Source organism: Sciurus carolinensis, chromosome 17, assembly GCF_902686445.1.
Source record: "Sciurus carolinensis chromosome 17, mSciCar1.2, whole genome shotgun sequence".
Taxonomy (NCBI): Eukaryota; Metazoa; Chordata; class Mammalia; order Rodentia; family Sciuridae; genus Sciurus; species Sciurus carolinensis.
This window is the reverse complement of record NC_062229.1, coordinates 35,506,495-35,532,469: the sequence shown is the minus strand read 5'-3', so window position 1 is coordinate 35,532,469 and position 25,975 is coordinate 35,506,495. Positions and strand designations below refer to the sequence as shown.

General features: G+C 42.5%; 1 protein-coding gene across 1 annotated transcript in view; it reads right to left on the bottom strand.

Annotated features, from left to right (window-relative positions):
- Glb1 (galactosidase beta 1) overlaps nucleotides 1-25,975 on the bottom strand; it is a 100,252-nt gene that overhangs the window by 69,909 nt on the left and 4,368 nt on the right. The window contains exons 2-5 of the mRNA XM_047531791.1: nucleotides 5,037-5,206; nucleotides 2,608-2,758; nucleotides 1,914-1,974; nucleotides 633-727 (exon numbers count right to left, since the gene is read on the bottom strand). Of these exons, the coding sequence (XP_047387747.1) occupies nucleotides 633-727; nucleotides 1,914-1,974; nucleotides 2,608-2,758; nucleotides 5,037-5,206 (477 nt within the window). The remainder of the gene's footprint in view (nucleotides 1-632; nucleotides 728-1,913; nucleotides 1,975-2,607; nucleotides 2,759-5,036; nucleotides 5,207-25,975) is intronic.

Genomic DNA, 25,975 nt, shown 5'->3' with positions numbered 1-25,975 from the left:
GTGTCAGTCTTTGCACAACTAAGAACACCAGGAAGGAGAGTGGGAGCAGGAAGCTGCTGGATGGCCTCCGTCACATCCTCTCAATTCCAGGAATAACTGGTGGCCTAAGCAGGCCAGACACCAAAGCACTTCGCTTCAGGCAGCCTTCCTGCATCCAGAAGAGACTGCATGATGAGCGAAAGAGACAGACTATGAGATCAGCAGAAACAGGGTGCAATCCGAATTTGGCCACCAGCAGGGTGACCCTGGCCAACTCGCTTAACCTTTCTGAACGTCTTCATTTAAAAGGCAGTGACTAGAAGGACTGCACAGCACTTTTAGGGCGTCCAGCACAGAATACAGGCATTAAAAAAATGATAACAGGAGAGCTGGGCACGGGCGTGTGTGCCTGTAGTCCCGGCGACTTGGGAGGCTGAGGCAAGAGGATCACTTGAGCCCAGGAGTTCAGGGCCACATAGCAAAAATCATTCTTTTTGGGGAAAAAAATGGCAATGCAATTTAAGTAACAGTACCATCTGTGGCATTACCCCTCAAAATAACAATGCTGAGGCTGGTGTCTGCCTCAGTCCTATCACTGATATAATGCAGATGGATGGAGACCTCCCCCGCCCCATATGCCACTCCATGGTTACCTGCACTGTTATAATCGGCCCTCCATTCTGATAGAGGAGTGGTCTCATCTTAGGCAGAAGGACTCCCAACCACTTATCCACGGCTGCCAGGTAATCTGGACAAGAGAGATTTAACATATCACACACTGTTTAGTTAAAAGAGACTTTGATAAGGCCTTATTATAGCACCAATCAGGATATAACAAGACCCAACAACTATCTTCCAAAATGGGGCAGCTACCCAGAAGGAAAACTTGATCAAGGTCGTCCTGAAAGCCAGGTCTCCTCAGCCAAGTTCCTTGGTGGGCAAGGCTTGGTATGCCTATGTCCATCCTCGCCACAGGCCACAGGAGGTATCCAGGCAATGTTTGCTGAATGAATGGAAGAGTGACTGAATGCCACGTTCCCCCCTCTCAATCACAATAAGGCTTTTTTTCTTTTCAAAATTAAATTATATAATTAAATTAAAAACAAATTATAGTCGGGTGCAGTGGTGCATGCCTATAACCCCAGTGGCTGGGGAGGCTGAGGCAGGAGGATTGTGAGTTCAAAAGTTGCTTTTTCCAAGGCACTAAGGTCTCAGTGAGACCCTGTCTCTAAATAAATTACAAAATAGGGTTGGGAATGTGGCTTGGTGGTCAAGTACCCCTGAGTTCAATCCCCAGTACCCAAACAAAATAAACAAAAATGATATAGTAAGAGAAAAATATATATACAATGCAATATACTGGCATTTTATACACTACACTTAATTAGTTTTAGCTGACTTAAGTCACTTCCACAAACCCAGGAGAGATGGGAGTCTTTGGAAAACCAATGCAGCCCCATGGGATCTTCTGACTGTTCAGGGGTTATAGCTAAAATAATCTCTCATGGGTTAAAAGGAAAAAAAAGCTCTCATTCACAAATCATTATGTAAAAGAAGACACTGCAGCTACCAAGCAATCCAGCAACACTGCCCCACAAACTCCCTCTGCCATTTTGATTAGGTTAGCGTGATCACTGGTTGTGCCACATACAAAGCATATAGGAGAAAGAGCCCTGGGGTCAGCCCCAAACAGGGCTCAATGCCAATTCCAAAAGTCACCAGTTTATCAGCAAGATCTGGTCAAGTTGTCCAAGAAAGTCTGACTACATGCTCAATGTCTAATATAAAACAGTGAATGGCAATTAACACTTACACTTTCAATAAGTTTCAGAAGTATTTGTGCAGAAGTAGCTCAGACTTCAAGATCTCTGACTCTTTTGATAGAAATTATCTAATCATTCATAAATTTTCTCAAAATTCTTTACCCAGCTTACCTGGGTCAGAAGAGCGAAGAACAATAGATTCTTTCTCTAATAACCAAGCAGGTAATCCTCCCTAGGACGGGGAAAAAAAAGTATTTCATGAAAGGAACTTACAGGAGAAAGAAATTACTGTTAGAAGTGATGGAAAAGAAAAGCTTCAGGGAGGAGTGAGCTGCACTTTTTGGTTTATAACTTTCAGGGAAAATAGAACATAGTGAAATTATAATCACTCTGTATTAATGCAATGTTTTGAGAATCAAGGCTTTTTTTATATAATTATTCCACTTAACATCATTCCTACTCTGTGAGGTAGACAAAGTAGACACCACTAGCCACTTTAAAAAAAAAAAATCTTTTTAGTTGTAGATGGACACAATTCCTTTATTTTATTTTATTCATTTTAGATGGTGCTGAGAATGGAACCCAGTGCCTCATACATGGAAGGCAAGTGCTCTCCCACTGAGCCATGATCCCAGCCCCGCACTAGCCACTTTTGACAGATGAGAAAACTGAATTCTGTGAATGAACCACCAAGAGAACTCATGCTCTGACCCTGCCCTGGTCCTTCCCTTCTATGGTAACAGACCCCTGTGCTGGGTACAGTCACAGGTCCCAGGTCAACTGGAATTACAGTCTTATGCTTCAATTCACTTTACCTAGACCTGCAGCCTCCCAGGCAGGAGGAGTCCAGTCTAGCCACACTTACCATGTCCCACTCTGCACAGATGTAGGGCCCAGGCCTCAGTATGACAAGCAGTCCCAGCTCATGAGCCAGTTTAATGAAATATTCCACATCATGGTCCTCAGAAAACTGGTACTGTCCTGGCTGGGGCTCATGAAAGTTCCAGGGCACATACCTGCCAAGAGACACACAGCCTGTTCCTGGGACAGTTGGCAGAGTCAAGGAGGAGGAGGGGTAGGAGAAGGGGGCCTTCTTGGGACAAAAGAGGGAAGGAAGTTTAAGAAAAACTATCCAGAACTTGGAAATAAGGCAAAAGGATGATTAAAAGGATAAACCCATTTCCTCTCCATGTTATACTGGATTGTCCCCAGCAAGACCTCCTTCATTCTATGGGGGAAATATTTTATTTAACTATTGACTATTGATTAGGGGAAAGATTCTGAAGTTACAGATTAATGGTTTTTTGCTTGTTTGGGATATAAATAATTCTTGTTTTATCAAGAAGATAACTCTAAAGGTTAGTATTTCATTGCTTTTTTATGATATTGACCAATTTCAACTCTAAAGACAAATTCATTTCAGCATGGCTTTCTAGACTGACCCTACAAACCTCTTTTCCTCAGATTTTTCCTTTCATTTGGTTTTACCATCTGGCTAGTTCCTTCAGGCATGTGTTAAATAAACTTTGTTTTTTTTTTTTTTTCTTTTGTAGTGCTGGGAATGAAATCCAAGTTCTCATGTATATTAGGCAAGTGTTATACCACTGAGCTACACCCCTAGTCCCTGGGTAAAATAAATTTTTGGTATATTTGCTATATTTGTTAAGTCATGTTTTTATCTTTTCATAGTTATACTTTGTTTAAAGAACTGAATTGAGGTGTGCTACAAAAACTAAGGGGAAATAGTGCAAACATGCATATGTCCCCCAAAAATTCTGAACTGCTGGGGAGGAACCAGAGACCCTCTCTCTGGCAGCCTCCCAGGAAGAGGCCTGGTTAGGGAAAAGTTTTCACAGCAGCTACCCAAGCTAATCAGTCTTAATTGGGGACATTTGTAAATTCATGACCCACAAAGAGGGTTCATTCCCATTTAATGTTTGACTTCAAAAAGAGAAATATATGTGAATGGTGGCACATGAACTTCAAAGTTTATTAAAATCCAGAGCCTTTAGCATGCTAAGCATGGGCTCTATCACTGAGCTATACCTAATGGTCCCCATCAAAACAATCTTTACAAAAAAAATGTATACAAAAACAAAACAAAAAACCCTTCCAACACAAAATAAACTTTAAAAAGCAAAATACAAAAAAATAAAGAATTACAAGAACACTTAATCTATAAAAATTATATATACCTGTGTAAGGTCTGGAAAATAAAAATATTTTGCTAAAATTTTAAGAGGTATATTTACTTTATAAAAAATAAACTTTAAGTAGGCAAACCTCCAACCCTACATTTGGGCAAAAGATTTTGTAAGAAACAGCATGAGAAGGAATAAAATGACCATAAGAACTCTCAGCTCCCTGGCTACTTACAGCCTGGGATACAAATTCAAATACGAAGCCACCCAGTCCCATCCCAAAGGTCTCTTTGATGACCTTGGCTTATGTCCTTCTCCTACAACCCCATGATTTCTGAGTTCCCTGGGACAGATAGCCTTGGTCTACCAGAACTCAGTGTGTAAAGTAATAACGGATGAACTTAGGTTCACTCTGCCAGTGGCCTTAGACCCAGAATAATGTGTGGGACTCTCCCTAACCATCTACTCAACCATCTAAAGGTTTCCTCACCACTCATCTTTGAAAAGTTATCTGTAATCCACATCAGCGCTGCAAAACCCAGAGTGGCCAGCCACCCCAACTTTCTTCCCCATTAGTCACCATGCAACATCAGAAGAGATGAGATGAAGATAGACAACTACTGGGGTAATTCTAGTCTGGCCTTATACCATTGCTCCAGCAGAATCAAGAAGACAAACTGGGTTTTAGGAATCTACCTTAGAGTAAGGCTCATTTTGCTACAAGCTGAGAGATGCTATGGCTGCCTACAAATGCTCATGTTGAAATCCTAGTTGGACCTCTGACCAAAGCTATGACATTGGGCAAATCTCAGTCTTACTAGATATAATGGGAACAGTAATGCCTACCTCAGAGAAAGGAATCATTCGGGTCAAGTGCCTGGCAGCTCGTAGGTGCCCACGGTTGCTTGCTTTTGCCTTTTTAAGCTGATATTTATTTTATGACTGCTGGCGACACAGTTCAAGGTTGGAAGAAGTGCCTAATTACCTGAAGAAGAGTCAGCTCACGATAAGCCCCTCCCAGGAGGCCACACTGGACTATTTTCCATTTCTGAGCAATGGAATAGCTGTTCTGGGAAATGCAGTACCCCCTTTTCCAGGTGTGGGTGTTCAGTCCCAGGTGAGAGCCAGGTGAGAGCCAGGTCCTCCTACTTACGTCTGGATGGCATTCAGCCCAGCCATCTTCATCTTAAGCAGTCGGTCCTTCCAGTAGAAGCGGGGTACCCGGAAGTAGTGGATGCTCCCTGAGATGTAGCGGAATGGCTGGCCATCCTTGAGGAAGCGGTCCTTGTTGTAGTCAATCTCAAAAGTCCTCCTGGAGTCATTCTGCAGAGCAAGAAGAGGACATTAAGAACCTCCATCTTCTGCATTTCAGAATCAGATGCTTCGACAGTGGCAGGTGACTCCCTATTTAATTCACATAATGTGCTGATGGAGTTAATACTTGATCTCTGGGCTATCGAACAAAGCCCTGCTAAGCCAGGCTCACTGCGTGTGTACCCAGGTAACAGAAGTCTCTAAGGAAGATCTGCGTGCAGGATTCCACAGGGCTCAGATCCCCGATGCCAGCCCTGATCAGATACACGTGACTGGGATTATATTTCACTGTGCTGTTCAAGGGGCTTAGGAACAGATCATGCACACACTTGTGGCTGCATCTGCCTAAATACTTGAACGAACTCAACATTAGTGTCACTGTGATCACCAAGACCTGTTAGAAAATTCTAAGCATAGGGGTTGGGGTGGGGATAGCTCAATAGTAGAGTACTCGCCTAGCATGCGTGAGGCTCTGGGTTAGGTCCCCAGCACCAGAGATGTGGCAGGAGAAATTCGAAGTATAAAATACAGGGTAAACAGTAATGGATTTAAAGTTTGCATCTCGGAAGCCCCATTGTAGCTGTTGCTCTGAGACCCAGATTTACCTGGGAAAGTTTCCTCTAACCCTACGTCTCATTCATAATTATCCAGGGTACCAGAATAAAGGAACTTTGGGGCAACATTTTTCAAATTGTATGCTGCGATCGAATTTGTGAGCAATAAAACTCAATTTGGGAGCGGATGGGCACCTTTTTATAATGAAAGAGTAGAAAAATATCAGAAGATATTGCACACAGCAAAGAAGGCGACTTCATGAAATGTGTGTCACGTATACACACATACAGCTACAAACGTACGCTTGTCTCCACTGGATTGCAATGTAAGATTGCATTTCTAGCAACAAACACTGTTTTCGGCCACCTCAGGAGCTAAAATGCTAGGATTTTGAAAGAAGAGGCCTCAAAGGGGGCCATCAGAGGGGAACACTGCACTCTGGTGGCTGGAAAAAGGCCGCAACAATCAGCCTGTGCCCACAGAACCAGGCTTGTAAAAAATCACCTAACTGGTGTCCACTGTTGGCGAGATTCCTTGTGCATCTTTAGGCTTCCAAAGGTCACAATTCTAGCTTTAATTACAGTGGCACAGTCTGTGGTAGCTATGGGGGTTGCCCTTGAAGCCACATCTGGAAGCAATTGTGAGAGCTTGACTCCTAGATCCCACCTGGACTGAACTCCATCTGGGGAGGTAGGAAGTGTCAAAGGACTCAGAACAGAATGAATCAGAATGAATGGAAAGCTTCAGTGTGTGTGGATTACATCTCAGTTAAGCCAACACAAAACAAACCAATAAATATTTTTTTTAGTCAGGCTCAGTGTCAGAGGCCTGTGATCCCAGTGACTTGGGAGGCTGAGGCAGGAGGATTGCAAGTTTGAGGCCAGCCTCAGTAACTTAGCAAGATCCTGAGTGGTGGGGAGGACCGGGATTGTAGCTCAGTGGTGGAGTGCTTGCTTTGTGCAGGTGAGGCACTGGGTTTAATCCTCAACACCAGATAAAAATAAATAAAATAAAGGTATTTAAAAAAAATAAAAATAGGGCTTGGGTTGTGGCTCAGTGGTAGAGCACTTGCCTAGCATGTGTGAGGCACTGGGTTTGATTCTCAGCACCACATATAGATAAAAATAAAGGTCCATCCACAACTAAAAAAATCTTTAAAAATAAAAATTTTAAAAAGTTAAAAGTAAATAAAAACCGAGATGTGGCTCAGCACTAAAGTACCCTTGGGTTCCATCCCCAGCAAAAAAAAGAAAAAAAAACGTTTTGAAAAAGGCAAGCATCTATTTAATATCATCATTCTCCTGGCAAATAAGGTTTTAATTTTCATTCAAAGGCAAGCATCTCCCAAAGAAACTCACAAAAATATAAAATTATTTCTTACAGCACGTGCCCCAGTGGACGATTTTGGTGAAAACATTCTTCTCCTATGTGTGTAACTGTCAAATAAGGTTTCCCCACAAGTTCCAAGAAACTAGCTCAGTGTCAAGACTATGCTAAGCCCAAGGCTCTGGGTCCAGTTCCCAGTGACATGGTTCCTCCACTGCCAGCCCTACTAATCGCCCCTGAGCTGCAGCGGGGTGGTCAGTCTGGTTGGAGTGCAGGCAAGCACAGGTCACAGCAGGCCAGGGTGCACTGACCTGTATTTTGGTGGCAACCTGTCCTGGGCCTGTATCTGTTCCACACAGGGTACATCCCAGAACCGCCCAAAGCATTCACTATCCCACGACCTCAACCGCCCTTTCCCCAGAGTCCTGGGAAAACAGAAGCAGCACAGACCTGAATGGGATTACAGGGCTAACCAACAGCATTGGCACTTTTCCAAAACCTGATTAGCATAATTTGCGTCAATAGCATTGGTACTGTTAAAACCCTGATTGGTATGAATTTGGACCAATAACATTGACCAAGTGCTATATAAACCCCTAGACTGGCACACTTGAGTGGCAACTCCTCTGGGGTCACCTCTGCCCCATAGGAATTCTATTTCTAGTCACACTTGAATAAATCCCACTCTTAAACTCACTCATCCTTGTCTGTGGATTTCATTTTTCGAATTCACAAGACAAGAACCCAGAAAGAAAAAAATTGGTGGTGAGCTGCTGGGGTTTGCTGTAACACTGGAGGGCACAGCCCACCAAGAAGAGCTGTGACACATTTATAGATGGCAGAGGGCTGCTGTTTAGGCAGAACCCACCCACCAGCAGAAGCAGAGAAACTCGGGTTTCACCAGAACCACATTAAAAAAAACAAAAACAAAAACAAAAAAGGGTTGCATGGATGTTAATTGTCTATAAGTTTATAATAATAGAGGGGAAAAAATCAATAGTCACATTAGGAGATTGCTAAAGCACCAAATCATTATGCTGAAAGGTCATACAGAGAGAGGGCCATTCGGCTTGCCTCCCTTTCATATGAACTATTTTAGGTTAACCAAAAACTTGACAATGGAAAACTCTTCATGGATTTTCAGCTAATAACTGCAGAAGGACTAGAAGAATGTGAAAATACTCTTAACATTTAGTGAAATCAATTTAAACTGTGACCCGACAGTCTTGAGTCAGTACTACCATGACTGCTGAGTAGGCCCAGCCAGTTTTCCTTAGCTCCTCCACGTGCTATAAACACAAATCATTAGAGTGGCATGTGGACTTTTACCACCTGGCCCCTAGCTCTGTGAGCACCATGAATGTGCCTGACATTCTTTTTTGTTTTTTAAGATGTTGACTGACCTTTATTTTTATCTATTTATTTAGGACTCAGGTATAGTTTTTCTGCTAGGCTGGTTGGTGGGGTCATTTTTTTTTTTTTTTTTTTTTTTTTTTTGCAGTGCTGGGGATTGAACCCAGGGCCTTGCAAGGCAAGCACTCTACCAACTGAGCTATATCTCCAGCCCCTTATCTATTTATTTATATGTGGTGCTGTAAATCGAACCCAGTGTCTCACACCGTGCTAGGCAAGCGCTGTACCACTGAGCCACATCCTCAGCCCCCTGCCCGACATTATTGATATTAGCTTCAGATAAACCAGGTATATTAGGGCTTGGATGAATTCACTTTTGTCCTGACCATCTTATCCACCCTCTCCTTCTGACCCAAATCACAGGATCCGTTGGTCTTGCTGCCACCCAGGACCATGATACTGTTAGTAAGTGCCCAACAAATTGCACTTCGTAAAATCTTGGATCTGTCTACCTCTTTCTCTGGTTTCACAGCACCTAGTTCTCATACACTGGCACTGGGTTTTACCAGAACCCCTCTGCTCAATTTGAGCCTCAGTAAAAGTAGAATACAAGATCATGTGTGTCTTGTGTTTTGATTCAACATGAAGTACACAGTTGCACTAGGAAGTATTCCTCACTACTGAACCTAAATCACAATTGAACCTTGATGTACTGAATCAAAAAGCCAAATCCAGGGCCGGGGTTGTGGCTCAGTGGTAAAGCACTCGCATAGCATGCGTGAGGTCATAGGTTCATTCCTCAACACTGCATAAAAGTAAAATAAAGGCATTGTGTCTACCTACAACCAAAAAAAAAAAAAAAAAAAAAAAAAACCAGTCAAACCCAAGATGTGGGATATTCTAAAAACCTGATGATAATGATTCAGTTGCTCCAATAAATCAATGTTATTAAAAGCAAAGAAAGGGAGTATTAGAAAATAAAAGAGAACTTAAGAGGACTAATGGCCTAGTGAAATATATGAACCTGGTTTGGATCCTGATTCTAACAAACCACAAAAACAAACAAATGACACTGATATAGGAAAAATGTGAACAGGCATTAGTATTAGAAGAAATGAATCTCTAACAACTCACATAACAAGGACATGGAGATTATCAGACAAAAGAAAAAAGTTAAAGATGAATATAGAAACAGGAGGAGAATGAACAGACATCTAATATCTGCTTTAAAGTATAATAAGCCAGTTGGGCACTGTGGTGACTCAGGAGGCTGAGGCAGGAGGATCACAAGTTTGAGACCAGCCTCAGCAATTCAGTGAGGCCCTAAGCAAATCAGCAAGATCATATTGAAAAATAAAAAATAAAAAGGGCTGGGGATATAGCTTAATGGTAAAGCACCCCTGAGTTAAATTCCCAGTAATGACAACAACAACAAAACAATAGACCAAAAAGAAAGAAAAAGAGCAAGGAAAAAGTAGAGGGTATGTATAGCAAAATGGATAACTATTGAAGTTGGTGATGGGGAGGGACCTCTGGGTATGCGCTCTCTATTTGGAAAGCTCTACAATAAAAAATATGTTGGAAATGTTTAATTTACCTTTATCCCACAATTTTCTCCAAAATATATCTACAAATATACAATTTGTTTTTTACTGCAACAATGTTTAAACCAAATTGCCCTTCAGAATTAGAAGTCTTAGAAACAAAGACTTATTAAAAAAAAAAAAAGAAAGGAAAAAATTCAGCCAGGCATGGTGGTGCACACCTGTAATCCCAGTGGCATGGGAGTCCGAGGCAGGAGGATTATGAGTTCAAAGCCAGCCTTAGCAGAAGTGAGGCGCTAAGCAACTCAATGAGACCCCATCTCTAAATAAAATACAAAATAGGGCTGGGGATGTGGTTCAGTGGCTGAGTGCCCCTGAGTTCACCCTGGTACCAAAAAAAAAAAAAAAAAAAGTTCATAGCATTGCTAGTAGCAGCATAAAACTGGAAACAACCCAAATTTCTATGAATAGGAAAATGTGTAAGCTATAGCGTATTCACATGATAGAACACTACACAGCACTACATAACAACAAACCTAAGGAGACAGAAAAATCAGAATCATTGTTACCTGTTATTTTAGTCCATTTGTGCTGCTACAACAGAAAACATGAGATTGAGTAATTTATAAAGAACAGATTTATTTCTTACAATTCTGGAGACTGGGAAGTCCCAGATTGAGGGACTCACACCTGGCAAGGGTCCTTGTGTTGCATCATCCCATGGGAGAGGGTGGAAGGGCAGGGGTTCACAGGGAAGGGTAGGGGAGAGAAAGAGAGAACACACACATCCAACTCCCTTTTATAAAAACCACTCGTGTGCTCACAAACCCACTCCTGCAATAATAATCCATCCACAAGGGCAGAGTCCTCATGGTCTAGTCTCTCAAAGGTTCCAGCTCTTGACACTGCTGCGCTGGGGACAAAGCTTCCTGCAGATGAACTCCAGGGGACACCTTCAAACCACAGCAGCACCTATGGGAGAGTAGGGGCAGGTGTTGCCTGGCAAGGAACCTGAAGGAACTTTCTGGGGATCTTGGTAATATTCCAGCTGGATAAGGGCTTTGATTTATGCAGGTGTAGGATTTTGTTTAAATTCAAATAGCCCACTTAAGTTCTGTACATTTTCTGTATGTAAATTTTACCTTAAAAGGAAAAAAAGTGAGCTACCAATATGGACCCCTAATAAATGGCAGGCATACTGAAGTGTGGAGGTCGAGAAGGTCACTGATGGCTGCAACTTACTTTGAAGTGCAACTAAAAAATAAGCGAATTGACAGACTTGTAGTAATAAGGCAATGTTAGGATCTGGGTGGTAGAATCTTCCAACCCTCTCTATGTCTGAAAATTTTTCCTCCCCCTCCCCCCCGGGGATTGAACCCAGGAGCACTTAACCACTGAGCCACATCCCCAGCCCTTTTGATTTTGAGACAGGGTCTTGCTAAGTCGCACTAAGTTGCTGAAGCTGATCTCGAACTTGCGATCCTCCTGTCTCAGCCTACCAAGTGGCTGGGATTACAGGTGTGGGTCACCATGCCAGGCTCCGAGTAAAATGTGGACACAAATAGAAAAGTAACTGATGACAAATTGTGGTTATAAGGGATATGTACGGCACATACACCTATGGGTATGTATAGACACACGACACACACGTGATGAGATGGTCCCCTGCCCCTGCCTATGAGCAAAGATCTCCAAGACATACAGGGTGAAAAAGAGCAGGGAAGGAAGTGTTTTTGGAAACACAGCCACATGCATTGCAGTTCTGAGGAAAGTCCTGGACAAGCTCCATATGCAGCTGACAGCATCTCAACTCAAACTCACAGCTCATGTCTTCCTGCCCTGACACTGGGGAGCCTGCTGAGTGTAGGAGCCCAACAGTGCTGGAGAGTCCATGCCTCCTCAACCAGCAGGGATAGAAAGCGGGGATGACGGCCTTCTCCATCTTTCAGGCAACTCTGGAGGCATTGTGTGGGCTTCTCGGGAAGGTCTTGGCAGAATCACATTCTTGTGATTCTGACAACCATGCTACGCATTCCTATACAGGCTTTTCTTTCTTTCCACCTGTCCCTTGTTCCTCTGCTCCGAGATGGCTCCTCAAGCCATCTGTACCCAAGGCTTTGTTTCAAATTCTGCTTCCGGAGGATCCCAAAATAGGACACATGGTACCAGGTATGGTCTCACCATTGGACGTGGGGCCAGGTGAGGTGGCGCATGCCTGTAATCCCAGCAACTAGGGAGGCTGAGGCAAGAGGATGGCAACTTCAGGGCCAGCCTGAGCAACCTAGTGAGACCCTGTCTTTAAAAAAGGGGAGCGGGGTCAGTCAGGTATGATGGCACCCATGTATAATCCCAATGGCCTGGGAGGCTGAGGCAGGAGGATCACAGACTTGAAGCCGGCCTCAGCAGCTTAGCAAGGCTGCAAGCTTAGTAAGAACCTGTTTCAAAATGAAAAAAAATTAAAAGGGCTGGGGATCTGGCTCAGTGGTTAAGTGCTCTTGGGTTCAGTTCCTGGTTAACAAGAAAAAAAAAAAATTATGGGGGTTGGGGAGGGGAGTGGCTGGTGACGGAACTCAGTGGTGGAGTGTCCCAGGTTAAAAATGTACGTGTTGTGTGTATTTGAATGACATGAATCCATAACTGAATTTGTGTGTGTGTGTGTGTGTGTGGTGCTGGGGACTGAACCCAGGGCCTGAGGCCTGCCAGGCAAGCGCTCTACCACTGAGCTACATCCCCAGCCCACTGCACTAGGATTTTTCATAGATGAAAACGACAAGAACCCTACAGCTGGTGCTTAGTGGGGACTTAGACCCTCAGTTAGGCTGGACTGGGAGGAGGTGCAGTGGGAGAGGAACTGGCATGTGTTCAGGTCTCTTGGACTACTGGCAACCAAGGACTGGAGTTGGCCGGCTTTGGTTAACAGATTTGGAAACTCTGAAGAGAGACTGACAGGCTCGGGTCAGCCAACCACTCAGGGCATTTGTGAAGGCCAGAGACTTTTATGGCAATGTTCAGAGACCCACAACTCTGACCAGACGAGTAAGACCCAGGACCTAACTACAGGACAACAATGGGAATGGATCTTGAGGGGGCAGAATACAAAACTGGATGGGGGAAGTTACTGACCTGTGTTTTCCCCCATAACTCCGGGATTATCTTGGAAAAGGCTCCTAAACCCTGCTCTATGCTGTGGGGACAGCTCTCTGGGACCTAAAGACATAGCAGTGGCTGATAGGAAATGAAATGAGGATGTCAGAACGGCCTTTGCATCCCTAGGAAGGTATGGGGCGGCCCATAGAGGTGGGAGTGTGATACCCAGTGAACCTACTATCAGACTACATTCCCCAGGAGAAGCCCAGAGACTGCGCCCTTCAGTAATGACCGTATTAGTGAGGAAGGCCCTGGCACCCTAGAGAAGCCCGTGGTGCTGTCCTCTGTAGGCAAGGGGTGTCAGAAGATGCTGCCATAGCACCATGTTCCTGGTGTCACTGGGGTGGATGAGATCTTGGCACAATCAAGGCAGGTCCACTATACCCAGCAGAAGCTCTGGCCACGAGCAGAGCATGCTGGTGCACACCTGCAACCACAGCAACTCGGGAGCCTGAGGCAGGAGGACCACAAGTTCAATACCAGCCTCAGCAGCTTATGTAGGCCCAAGGCAACTGAACAAGAATGTCTCCAAATAAAAACTATTTGGATAGGGCTGGGGATGTGGCTCAGTGGTAAAGCACCCCTGGGCTCAATCCCCAGTTCCCAAAAAACAAACAAACAACTCAACAACAACAACAAAGTTAGCAGCAGCTAGTGGACACAATTACAGTGACAAAGGCCAGATGGCAACCAGGAGTGATCTTAAGCAATGACCTTTAAACCTCAGCATTCCTATGGGATGTGATGGTTGGGAGTTGGCAAGGGTGCTGCCTGACGTGTTTAACAAGACAAAAAAAAAAAAAAAATTAAGAACTTGTCAGCAGTGGAAAGTCATGATGCCTTCATTCAGGTCCCAGTTTTGAGCCAGTTCTGACAGACAGCCAATTGGTTGAAAGGAAAGCTGGAAATACTCACTTTAAAAAGGTCCACTTAGGGGGCTGGGGTTGGGGCTCAGTGGTAGAGCACTTGCCTTAGCATGTGTGAGGCACTGGGTTTGATCCTCAGCACCTCGTATAAAGAAATGAATAAAATAAAGTCTATCAACATCTAAAAAACAAACTAAAGAAAAAGAAGGTCCACCTTAGGTACCTACAACAAACATTCCCCTCAGCTCACACCCTCCCCAATGGGATTTAGGGTAACTGTGTCCTCAGGAACCAGGTACCCAGGAACTTTTGTGGACTGTTGGATGTAGTCTGAGCTGACAGTGATATCAAGGCAGGTGAAATGCCATCTCTCTCCCCCAGCACCCTTAGGGATGCCAGGGGATGAAGGGAGCTTCTCAGAGTGGGTCCAACAAGTTACAGCACCAGCCTGTGGTTGTTCCCCTGGTCCTGAGTACCAATTGGGATGGTTTTACTTAATAGCCAGCAGAACTCTCACCATGAGCAAGAGCAGCTATTAAGGATCAAGTGGAAGTTCCAGAACTGCCCACTCCCAAGATAAATCTGAAGTCCTCCCGGGATTGCAGCTCTCAGCGCATCTTCCATTGAGATTTAATGGGTACTGCCATCATATCCCCATTCAAGTCACCTCTGAGTCCCTACAAAATGGGTGACAGCGGATGACCGTGAGCTACTTCATTTACCAAGTTCAGTTCCAAGGCAGCTACCATAACCCCTGGCACTTTGTTTGCAGCTCATGTTCTCATCTTTCCAAATCCTATGGATTAAAGGGATCAAAAGGGGTTTGTAAGCGGGTGGGACAAGAGTACGCATTCTCTCACTTGCCCCAGGGCTGTGTTCACTGCCAGTCATGGACTGACTGTCTTACTGATCTATGAAGGACACTGTGTAATCTGGACCAGGGGAGCAGGGACAAGTCTCTGAAATGGACCCCCAGAAGAGCAGTACAGAGGGGATCAGCCAAGACAGGGACAGGCAGCATCAACGAAGAGACAGCTGTGACTCTTGTCACGGCCAACACAAACAGGGGAAACCTACCTCGTGGATCCAAGGCAACCCCACCCTATATTTAAGGACCTGAGAAGATCTAGAGAGTTTCTTTCGAGCTTCCTGTATGGTGGCACTATTTGACAGAAGGAAAGTGACCAAGAAATGAGGGAAGAGAAACAAGGGGAAAAGAAGAGAAAATTGCCTTTAGAGTTTATTCCCCTGAAGCACAAATAACCCCCAATTTTCCCAGCGTGCAAACTCCATCCATTCGAAATAAATTGGCACTGGAATAAAAATACTGAAGAAATAAACTTTTATTTCATATTTGCAGAGATGAAGCAGCATCAGTACTTGCAATGCAAGAGGTCACAGAAAACTTATAAAACAAAAAGCAATTCTAAGCAAAGCAAGCTCCTATCTTCTAGGTGACCCACTGCCCCAAAATGTGCGTAACACTAGAGAGAAACAGCAGCAGAATCAGCAAAACATTCTTGATCAAATACACATCAGGGACATAATACTGACCAATGTAACTTTTTAAAGTTATGTCAGTGGTAAATAAACATCTCCTTAAATAAAGCATTAAACAACACAGTATTCACATCATTAGGTGACATAAACATCCCCCAAATTTTCTAATCCTCAGGATTAAAGGTATATTTTCATTACTTATGCACATTCTTTGGACTTGAATAAAGAAATACAAGCAATTCAAGTGTGGTGATGCATGCCTGCAATCCCAGAGATTTGGGAGGCTGAGGCAGGAGGATCACAAGTTTGAGGTCAATCTCAAAAACATAGTACAACCCATCTCAAAAACCAAAAATGGCTAGGGATGCAGCTCAGTGGCAGAGTATCCCTGGGTTCAATCTCTAGTACAATAAGAGAAAGAAAAGTAACTCAGTGATATCACAGGTCATGGGTCATGCTGGTTCTGTGAAGATGATTTATCTTTAAGTCCCTTGGAATAAGTGGTCTCCATTCCAGATCCATCGACAGATCTCCATCCCCAGTTCCCCCTTTCAACTCACCCCAGAAGCCCAAGAGCCTAGGGAATTCCTAGCATGAGCTATTTGGCTCCAGGGAGACAGAGACCCAATCCTCTTCCTCGGCTAGCACCCTAGGGCTAAGGGAAGAGTCAAGGGGAGCCACGAGGAGGGCTAGAAGGTGTCTGCACACCATGGGATTCTCAGACCTCAATTCAAAGATTAAAGAGAAAGTTAAATGTCTCAGTGACTATAAAACAAGCTTTGATCATGTCCAAGCTAAGAGTCTTTAAAATTGTTGTAGACACACTAGTACATCAGACAGCCTAGAGAAATAAGACAGACACGAACCACAGCGATGGTCAAGAGTGATAGGGAAGCTGGGTAAGGTGGCACACGCCTCTAATCCCAGCAGCTCAGGTTGAGGCAGGAGGATCTCAAGTTCAAAGCCAGGCTCAGCAATTTAGTGAGGCCCTAAACAACTCAGAGACCCTATCTCTAAATAAAATATACAAAAGGGCTGGGCATGTGGCTCAGTGGTAAATTGCCCCTGGTACCAAAAAAATAAAAAGAAGAAAAAAGAGTGATAGGGAGAGGTCTATGGATGATCTGCTCCTGCTTACACATTCAATTAATTTATTCATGCCAGACTTATAACAAAAGTGTTTTTGTTCCACACTCCAAGAGGTCGTAGGTAAGACGGGTAAATAACACAAGACAAAGGGAGATGGCAAAAACGGAAAGTTCTGAACTGGTTCCTAATCCTCCTTTACTTGTAGACATTTACAAATTTAATTCTTCCCCTTCATCTCAGAATAAGTTACATAGTTTTTAAAAAAATAAAATTTAAAAATATAAAACATTTATTTATGGAGACAGGATCTCACTATGTTGCCCAAGCCAGCCTTGAATCATGATCCTCCTATCTCAGCCTCCCTAGTAGCTGGGATTATAGGCGTGTGTCACCGTGCCCTGATTAAACAATTCTTAAAAGTTAAAAATAAACCTTATTTTCCATACAAGAAAAAAAATATTCCAAGTGAATGTGAAGTACTATTTTGACTATCTTTAACTTATAGATTTAAAGTACAGCTTAAATTGTGTGCAGGCAAAACCAAACTACATTCAGTAGACTTCTTTGTAAATAGTAATACCAGCATTATTACTATCTAAAGTATTTGTAATAGGATAAACTAAATAAGTAGTTACAGCTGGACATGGTGGCACATGCCTATAATCCCAGAAACTTGGGAGGCTGAGACAGGAGAATGACAGGTTCAAAGCCAACCTCGGCAACTTATCGAAGCCATAAGCAACTGAAAAAGACTCTTTGTATATTAGATACCATCTCAAAATAAAAGATAAAAATATGGCTAGGGATGTATCTCAGTAGTAAAGCTAAAGCACTCATGGGTCAATCCCTGGTTTAAAAAAAAAAAAATTACATCAAGTTATCAGGAACCAAAAGTGTAAAAAACAAAAATCAAGAAAAGAAAAAGTCCTGTAATCAGGGGGTACATAGGAAATATCTGCAACTTTTCACCGAGTCTTGCTGTGATCCTAGAACTGCTTTAAAAATTAAAAAGTCTATTTTAAAAACCTAGTAATCTTCCATTTGAATTAGAAATACTAGAATGCACTTAAATTTGCTTTCCACCCCACCTCCTTCTAAACAAGTGTTTTATTTCCTAGCAATACCCAGTGCAAGAGGTTAGAAATGATACTAGCCAGGAGCAAGCTAATCTAAGCAATCTAAACTAGTAGCGATCTAACCCAGTTGCTAATCTAGCACCTAAACTGTGATCTCTAAATATTTCTCACTATAAGGAACCAGGACAACTTCTTTATGAAGTTAATCTAAAACTATAGCAGAATATACACAAAATAAGCCCGAAACTATATAAAAAAAAATTATGGTCACATGAAATTAATAGATGCCAGTTAGGACTCCAATTGCCTAAAGATGTGATATTTTGAGCATAAAAAGATCTATTACTTTGATAAAAAAAAAATCATTATCTAAAAATATCTAAATTCATAATAAAATTCTCACCTACCCAAAACAAAAAAGCTTATTGGTCATGCTTGATGGTTTCTGGAGTATCAGCTCATAATTCTAGCATCTACCTTGCTCTTGCTATATACTTTGCAGAGTGATCAAAGGGTCAGGGGAATTCCTGGTAGAAGAACCACAGTTAGTCAATGGAGAAGAAATGATGGACTTGAAAAGTTGCCATTTTGTGATCCTTAGTGACATTTTGATTGTAGGCAACCACCACCAATGACTGCTGAAACAGCATCTGATGGAAGATGAGGAACTTTCTAGAGGAGAGATCACACTGATGACACCCGGGCCCAGAGCTCCGTCTTGGCATCTCCAAGGCAAAGATGTCTTCCCACCAAGAGCTGAACCTGAATCCGCCCAGCCTCTGGCTCTAACCTTACAGAGCACTGGCTCCACCTGTCCACAGGAAACACGAGGGAGACAACATGCCCAAACCACCACAAACCCAAAATGCAGGAAATTCAAGACAGACAACCCGGATAACTTGAACCAACAAGGGCTACACCATAAGGGAGGAGGGATGCCACAGACTAGAGACTTAAATACTCACACACAGTAAAAGGTACCTGATTCAAACAGAAGAACTGTACGTAATACTGTAATTCCTCAAGAAATTAGAAAAAGAACAAGCTAAACACAAAGCGGGGAGAAGGCGGGAAATAAAAGATGAGAGCAAAGATAAGTGAAATAGGGAAGAGAAAAACCATACAAAATATGAGTTGGATTTTTTTAAAGATCAATAAAATTGATAAACCTTTATCTAGATTAACAAAGAAAAATAAATAAATGTCAAATGAAAGAGGGGTATGACAACTGTTGCCACTGAAATATAAAACATTTTAAGAAAATACTATGAAAAAAATGACATTTGGGTAACCCAGAAGATATGAGTAATTTCTAGAAACACACAACCTACCAAGACTGAATCGTGAAGAAATTGAAAATCTGAGCAGAGCCAGGTGATGGGGCACATGCCCGTAATCCCAGTAACTGGGGAGGCTGAGGCAAGAGCATTCCAAGTTCAAGGTGAGTCTCAGCAACTTAGCAAGGGCCTATCTTAGCAAAACCCCATATCAAAATAAAAAATAAAAAGGATGGCAGATGTGGTTCAGTGGTAATGTGCCTCTGGGTTCGATCCCCAGTACTAGAAAAGAAAAAAAAAATTTAATAAAAAAAAAAAATGTAAACACAGCAATGACTAGTTAAGGAGATTGAATCAGTAACCAAAAACCTCAAAGAAAAACCCAGGACCAGATGGCTTCACTGGGGAATTCTACCAAATATTTACATAATTAACTTCAATTCTCCTGAAAATCTTCTAGAAAACTGAAGAGGACACCCCCAAGTTCAGTCTATGAGGCCAATTTTATCCTAATACCAAAGCAAAAAAAAAAAAAAAAAAAAAAAAAAGACAAAGAAAACCACAGGTCAATCTCCCTAATGAATACTGACGCAAAAATCCTCATCAAAATACTAGCAAAGTGAATCCAATAGCACATTAAAAGGAGTATACACTGGGGTTGTGGCTCAGTGGTAGAACGCTTGCCCACTGGGTTAAATCCTGAGTACCACATAAAAATAAATAAAACAAAGGTATATTTTAAAAAAAGGTGGGGGGGGGGTATACACCATGACCAAGTGGGGTTTACTCCAGGAATGCAAGAATGGTTCAACATGAAAAAGCCATCAGTGTAATATGCCAGATTATCAGAAAAAAGGGCAAAAACACAATCACCACAACTGAGGCAGAAAAAGCACACTCAGCAAGATGCAACACCCTCTCATGATAAAAAACGAACTAGGAGAAGCGGAAAACTACCTCAACATAATAAAGGCCATATATGAAAAACCCACAGCTAACATCACACCCAACGGGGAAAGACTGCAATCTCCTTTAAGAACAGGAATGAGGCAAGGATGCCTGTTTTTGCTACTTCTACTTCCACATAGGACTAGAAGTCCTAAACAGAGCACCAAGGCAAGAAAGACAGAAAAGGCATTCAAACTGACAAGGAAGAAATAAAATGACCTATTTGCAGATCACACAGTCTTACATATAGAAAACCCTAAAGATTCCACAAAAAAACTGCTAGGACTAATAAATGAATTCAATGAAGTAAGAGGGCACAAAATCAACACAAAAATTAGTTGCATTTCTATATACTAACACTGAACAATCCTAAAAGGAAATCAAGAAAACAATTCCATATGCAAAAGCATCAAAAAGATTGGGCATGGCTCCCACCTGTAATCCCAGCTATCTCGGGGCTGAGGCAGGAGGATCCCAAGTTGGAGGTCAGCCTCAGCAACTTAGCAAGACGCTGTTTCAAAATAAAAAATAAAAAGAACTGTGGGTGTATTTTAGTGATAGAGCGCCCCCTGGGTTCAGTTCCCAGTACTGTGGGAAGTAAAAGAATCAAAAACCATAAAATACTTAGGAATAAACCTAACCGAGGAGACAAAAGACCTATCTAGTAAAAACTATAACACACTATTCCAGGGGCTGGGGCTGGTGCTCAGTGGTAAGAGCACTTGCCTAGCACATGTGAGTCCTGCGCTCGATCCTCAGCACCACCATAAATAAATGAAATAAAGTTATAAAAAAAAATTAAAAAAAAAACACTACTCCAGTCTTCATGGATTGAAAGACTTAATATTTTGACAATCACCATACCACCCAAAGCGATCCAGAGTCAACACAATCCCTACCAACATTCCAAAGGCATTATTGCAGAAGTGGAAAAACTCATTCTAAAATTCATATTGAATCTCAAAGAACCCAAAGGGCAAAATGATATTGAAAAAGAACAAAGTCAGAAGACTTGAACTTCCTGATTTCGAAATATATTACAAAGCTATAGTAATCAAAAACAGTGTGACAATGACCTACATATTAAACAATGGACAAGAACAAAGCCCAGAAGCAAACGCTCTTGTACATGTTCGGTCAAATGATCATCAACAAAGGTCCCAAGATCACTCAATGGAGAAGAGACAGCTTCTCAAAAACACTGGATAACTACATGCAAAAGAATGAAGTTGGACCCTTATCTTACACCACATACATACAAAAAATTCGTTCAAGCCTGGTGCAGTGGTAAATGTCTATAATCCCAGCTACTCAGAGGCTCAGGCAGGAGAATCGCAAGTTTGAGGTCAGACTGGGTGACTTAGTGAGATCCCCGTCTCAAAATAAAAAAGAAAGGGGCTGGGGACATAGCTTAGTGATACAGCATCCCTGGGTATTGGGAAAAAAAAAAGAGAGAGAGACACCAATCAACAGTGAAAAGACAAAGCAACCTATAGAATTGCAGATATCTGATAAGAGTTAATGCTCAGAATTTATAAGGAACTCCTACATTTCAAAAGCAAATCAGGGCTGGGGAGATAGCTCAGTTGATAGAGTGCTTGCCTTGCATTCACAAGGCCCTGGGTTCAATCCCTAGCACCACAAAAAAAAAAAAAAAAAAAAAAAAAAAAAAAAAGAGGGCTGGGGAGATAGCTCAGCTGGTAGAGTGCTTGCCTCACAAGCACAAGACCCTGAGTTTGATCCCCAGTATCGAGAAAAAAAAAAAAAAAATGCAATCAAACAACCTGATTTTAAAATCTGCAAAGGATCGAACAGAAATTTCCATCTAAGATGGTATATAAATGGCCAACAGGCAGTGAAAAATGCTCTACATCACACACATCAAAATCACAATATTGCCGGACGCGGTGGCACAGGCCTATAATCCCAATGGCTCAGGAGGATGGAGAGTTCAAAGCCAGCCTCAGCAAAAGCGAGGTGCTAAGCAACTCAGTGAGACCCTGTCTCTAAATCAAATACAAAATAGCGTTGGGGATGGGGCTTAGAGGCTTAGTGCCCCCGAGTTTAATCCACAGTAAACCACCCTCCCCCCCAAAAAAAATCACAACATCAATTCACACTCATTAGGATAATCACTATAAAAAAATTTAAAAAAACAACAGAAAATAGTAAGTGTTGACAAAGATGTGGAGAAATGGAGCCATGTGCACCCTTGGTGAGATTGTAAAATGGTGCAACTGCTATGGAAAGCAGTATGGGGGGGGTCCTCAAAACATAAAAATAGAATGACTACCATTACGAGCCAGCAAGATTTCACTTGAAGGCATATATCCAAAAGTATTGAGAACAACTGATCTCAAAGAGTGGAAAAGAGGGGCTGGGGTTGTGGCTCAGTGATAGAGCACTTGCCTAGCATGTGTGAGGTACTGGGTTCAATTCTCAGCACCCCGTATAATAAAGGTCCACTGACAACTAAAAAAATATTTTAAAAGAGTGGAAAAGACAGTGGAAAAAACACTTTCACTGGGAGGTAGAGGATCTACCTCCAAATCTCTGGATATTACATGATATGAACCACTCTTATTTTTAGTGGATATCATAATGGCAATATGGTTATGCTTTTTAAGAAAAGGATTCATAGTGAAGTGTTTATAGGGGGTAAAATTACATTTCCTAAGACTTACTATGCTTATGCTAAAAAAAATATATATGAAAGTGTGGAAAAAGGGCAGATGGAAAAGACTGGCAGGAGAGTCACAATGTTGAAACTGGGTGACAAAGACAAGTCAGTATGCTATTTTACTTTCACGAATATTTAATTTCCTAATAAAAAGTTTAAAACAAACCAAAGAAGAAAAAGGCTTAATGGATGTTTGAAATGGATGACAGAATTTTTGAGATTTTTATAACAATGTCATGCAACACACGCTATTATTAATTTTAAAAGGCATCACACTTCAATTTGCATCTAACCGATAGAAAAAGAAACAAACAAAAAAATGATCAGGGCTGGGGATATAGCTCAATTGGTAGAGTGCTTCCCTCACAAATACAAGGCCCTGGGTTCCACCCCCAGCATAGCAAAAAAAAAAAAAAAAAAAAAAAAAAAAAAAAAAAAAAAAAAATCAAGCTTCAAGTAATGTTCTTTATCACATTGCCCAGCCTCAAGCATGAAGAAACAAGTCCATTCAGTGCATTGAACAGAGAGACAAAGGGTGCAATAGGGACACATCTGAACTATAATGGAGAAATTTTTGCTGGGAACATACCCTCACCCCTGCCCCCAGACAGGGAATACAAACCGAGAATAAGAAGGTGTTAATGCTCTTTCTTGGATACGAAGGGTGGACTTACTTCCTGTTAATAGAAAAGCAATCTGCCAAGCAGAGTTCAGAGTGGGTAAAGGATACACAGTCCACAAAGTGATGGCATCTGAGAGAGAGAGACCAGGATGCAAGATAAACAACAGAACTTGATGAAAGCTGATTTCATCAAGCCCAGGGCACTTGAGAAAGATCCAGAAATCAAGAAACCAATTAAATACCAAGTACAGCAGGGAAGTCAATTGCTATCAAAAGAACCAAAAGGTAGGACTGAAATGTCATCGACTAGCTTAGTCTGGTACAATCCCAAACAAAGGGGCACTGAAAAGGCAGTAAGAATGATTCCCCCAGGGCTGGAGCTGTAGCTCAGTGGTAAGAGTGCTGGCCTAGCATGGGTGAGGCACTGGGCTCCATCCTCAGCACCACATAAAAATAAACAAAGTAAAGGCATGCTGTCCATCTACAACTACAAAAAATAAAAATTAAAAATTAAAAAAAAAAAAAAGAATGATTCCCCAATTGAGGCTGGGTCACAGGGGAAAGCGAGTGCATTTGGAAGAGCAGTCGGAGGCGTGGCAGGTCTGGCAGTGGTACCCTGGAAGGGAACTGGGTGCTGAGCTATGCCCCCTCATAGAATTCCACCATCTGCAAAAAATTTAAAAAAATAAAATAAAATAAATAAAAAATTCTCCAGCCAGAGTGGTGGTGTTCGCCTATAATCCCGGTGGCTCAGGAGGCTGAGGCAGGAAGATTGCTAGTTCAAAGCCAACCTCAGCAATTGAGTGAGGCCTGAACAACTTAGCAAGGCCCTGTCTCTAAATAAAATATAAAAAAGGGCCGTGGATGTGGCTCAGTGGGTTCAATCCCCAGTTTGATTTCCGATATAAAAAACAAACAAAAATTCTCCAGCCAGGTGCAGTGGTACATGCCTATAATCCCAGCAATTTGGGAGGCTAAGACAGGAGCATCCTAAATTCAAGACCAGTCTCAGCAATTTATTGAGGACCTAAGCAACTTAGAAAGACACTGTCTCAAAATAAAAATTTAAAAAGCAGGGAGGAAACTGAGAATGTAGCTCAGTAGTAAAGTACCCCTGGGTTAAATCCTCAGTATGAAAATAAATAAAATAAAAAGGTTCTCTAGGGTCCCTTCCATTGCACTGAAATTCTACATGGCGGCGGGGGGATAAGAAAACCATTAGTTTCAACTCAAAGACGTTTCTTAAACTTGACTGGATGGTTCACTTTCAATGTCTTGGCTGCCTAGGAACAAGAAGGGACAGAGTCTGGAGAACACAGAAGATCCAGGAGAACAAAGAAAAAGTGAAGACACTCCATCCACCAAGCAGAACATACACAAGGAGACTGGAACATGGGGACAAGGTGACTTCCCGTAAGCTGCTGCTGTGACATCTCACCAGGCCCTGACAACAGGTGGTATGCTGTTTGCCCACATTCCCCAGGATCAGCTGCTCTAGAAATTCTCTGGGTAATTTCAAGGCACCTGTGCCCCGCATAGTTCCTTAACAAACCCCCATATGTTGTTGAAAAATTCACATAACAGTGCTGTGTGCACTCTGCCACACGGAACTCATGTACCACGTCTTAATCCCCTCCCTGACAAAACAATTTTGAGATTGGTACAGTCATTATTCCCATTTGAGGGTCAGTGGAAGCCACAGTTCTGTGAGGTTACATCACAGATCCTATAATGCTTCAGTCATAGAGGGTGTCTGTGTTCCCCGTCAGACTCTCAGTCCCAAGTCCTCAATACTCAGCAAGAAGTTCATACTAGGGCTGGGGATATAGCTCAGTTGGTCGTGAGACTTCTCAAGCCTTTTCTAAGAGGAGGGCTTACTGGTATTCCAAGGTCCAAGGTTCTTTCTTCTGGCAAGGTCTAGGCCAAGAAGTTCGGATCACTCCAGGACAGTCACCTCTGCTTGTTTTTCTGAGTCTAGAGATCAGCAAGGAACAGTCCCATTATTCTGTGGCCAAAGTCTAAAAGCAGCTCTCCTGGGACCAGACAGGTGGGTTGGAATCTGCCCAGCAGAAAGAACAGTTCCTGAACTCCAGTGCCCAGGAGGGGAAGCCTGCAAGGCCCTGCAAGAGACACAGAGCACCCCATGCAAGTTTCAACTGCCCCATGGGTGGATTGTGAACCTTGACTTCTCAGTCAGACCCCAACCTGAGGGGAGACGTAGGGGGCTCCAGTTTCCTCACTCTTCCTCTATCGTAACACTTTGAAACGCTAGTTTCAGCCTACACTGAAACTAGCTAATTCCCTTATAGGCTCCGCTCCATGTAGTTGTGGGTAAACTGAAGTCCGACTTCAGCAAATAACTTTGAAGGAACATCAAGTTCTAGTTCATCCTCTTTTTGCAGTTAACTGCAAGAGACCCTGTACTTTACTATAATAATAAAGCTACTTAACCATCAGACAGTGGAAAGAACTTTCAGTGGGAGGCAGACCTGGCTTCTAGCCCCAAGTTCTCCAACACGTCTTTGTTTTCTATGATGTTGGGGATGGATCCCAGGGCCCTGCATATACTAGGCAAGTGTTCTGCCAAAAAGCTACGTCCCCATCCCTCCAGCATACCTTGTCATATTGCAGGTGCCCTACCTCTTTCCCTTAGTTTCCTCATCTATAAATAGGGAAGCCACCTGTCCCCAATTACCTCACCCAAGTATAAAAGACAAGGGAGGTAAAACACCCAAGTTCTTAAGCAGCACCACCACCACCACCTGCCACAGAGCTCATTCTTTTTTCCATGACAC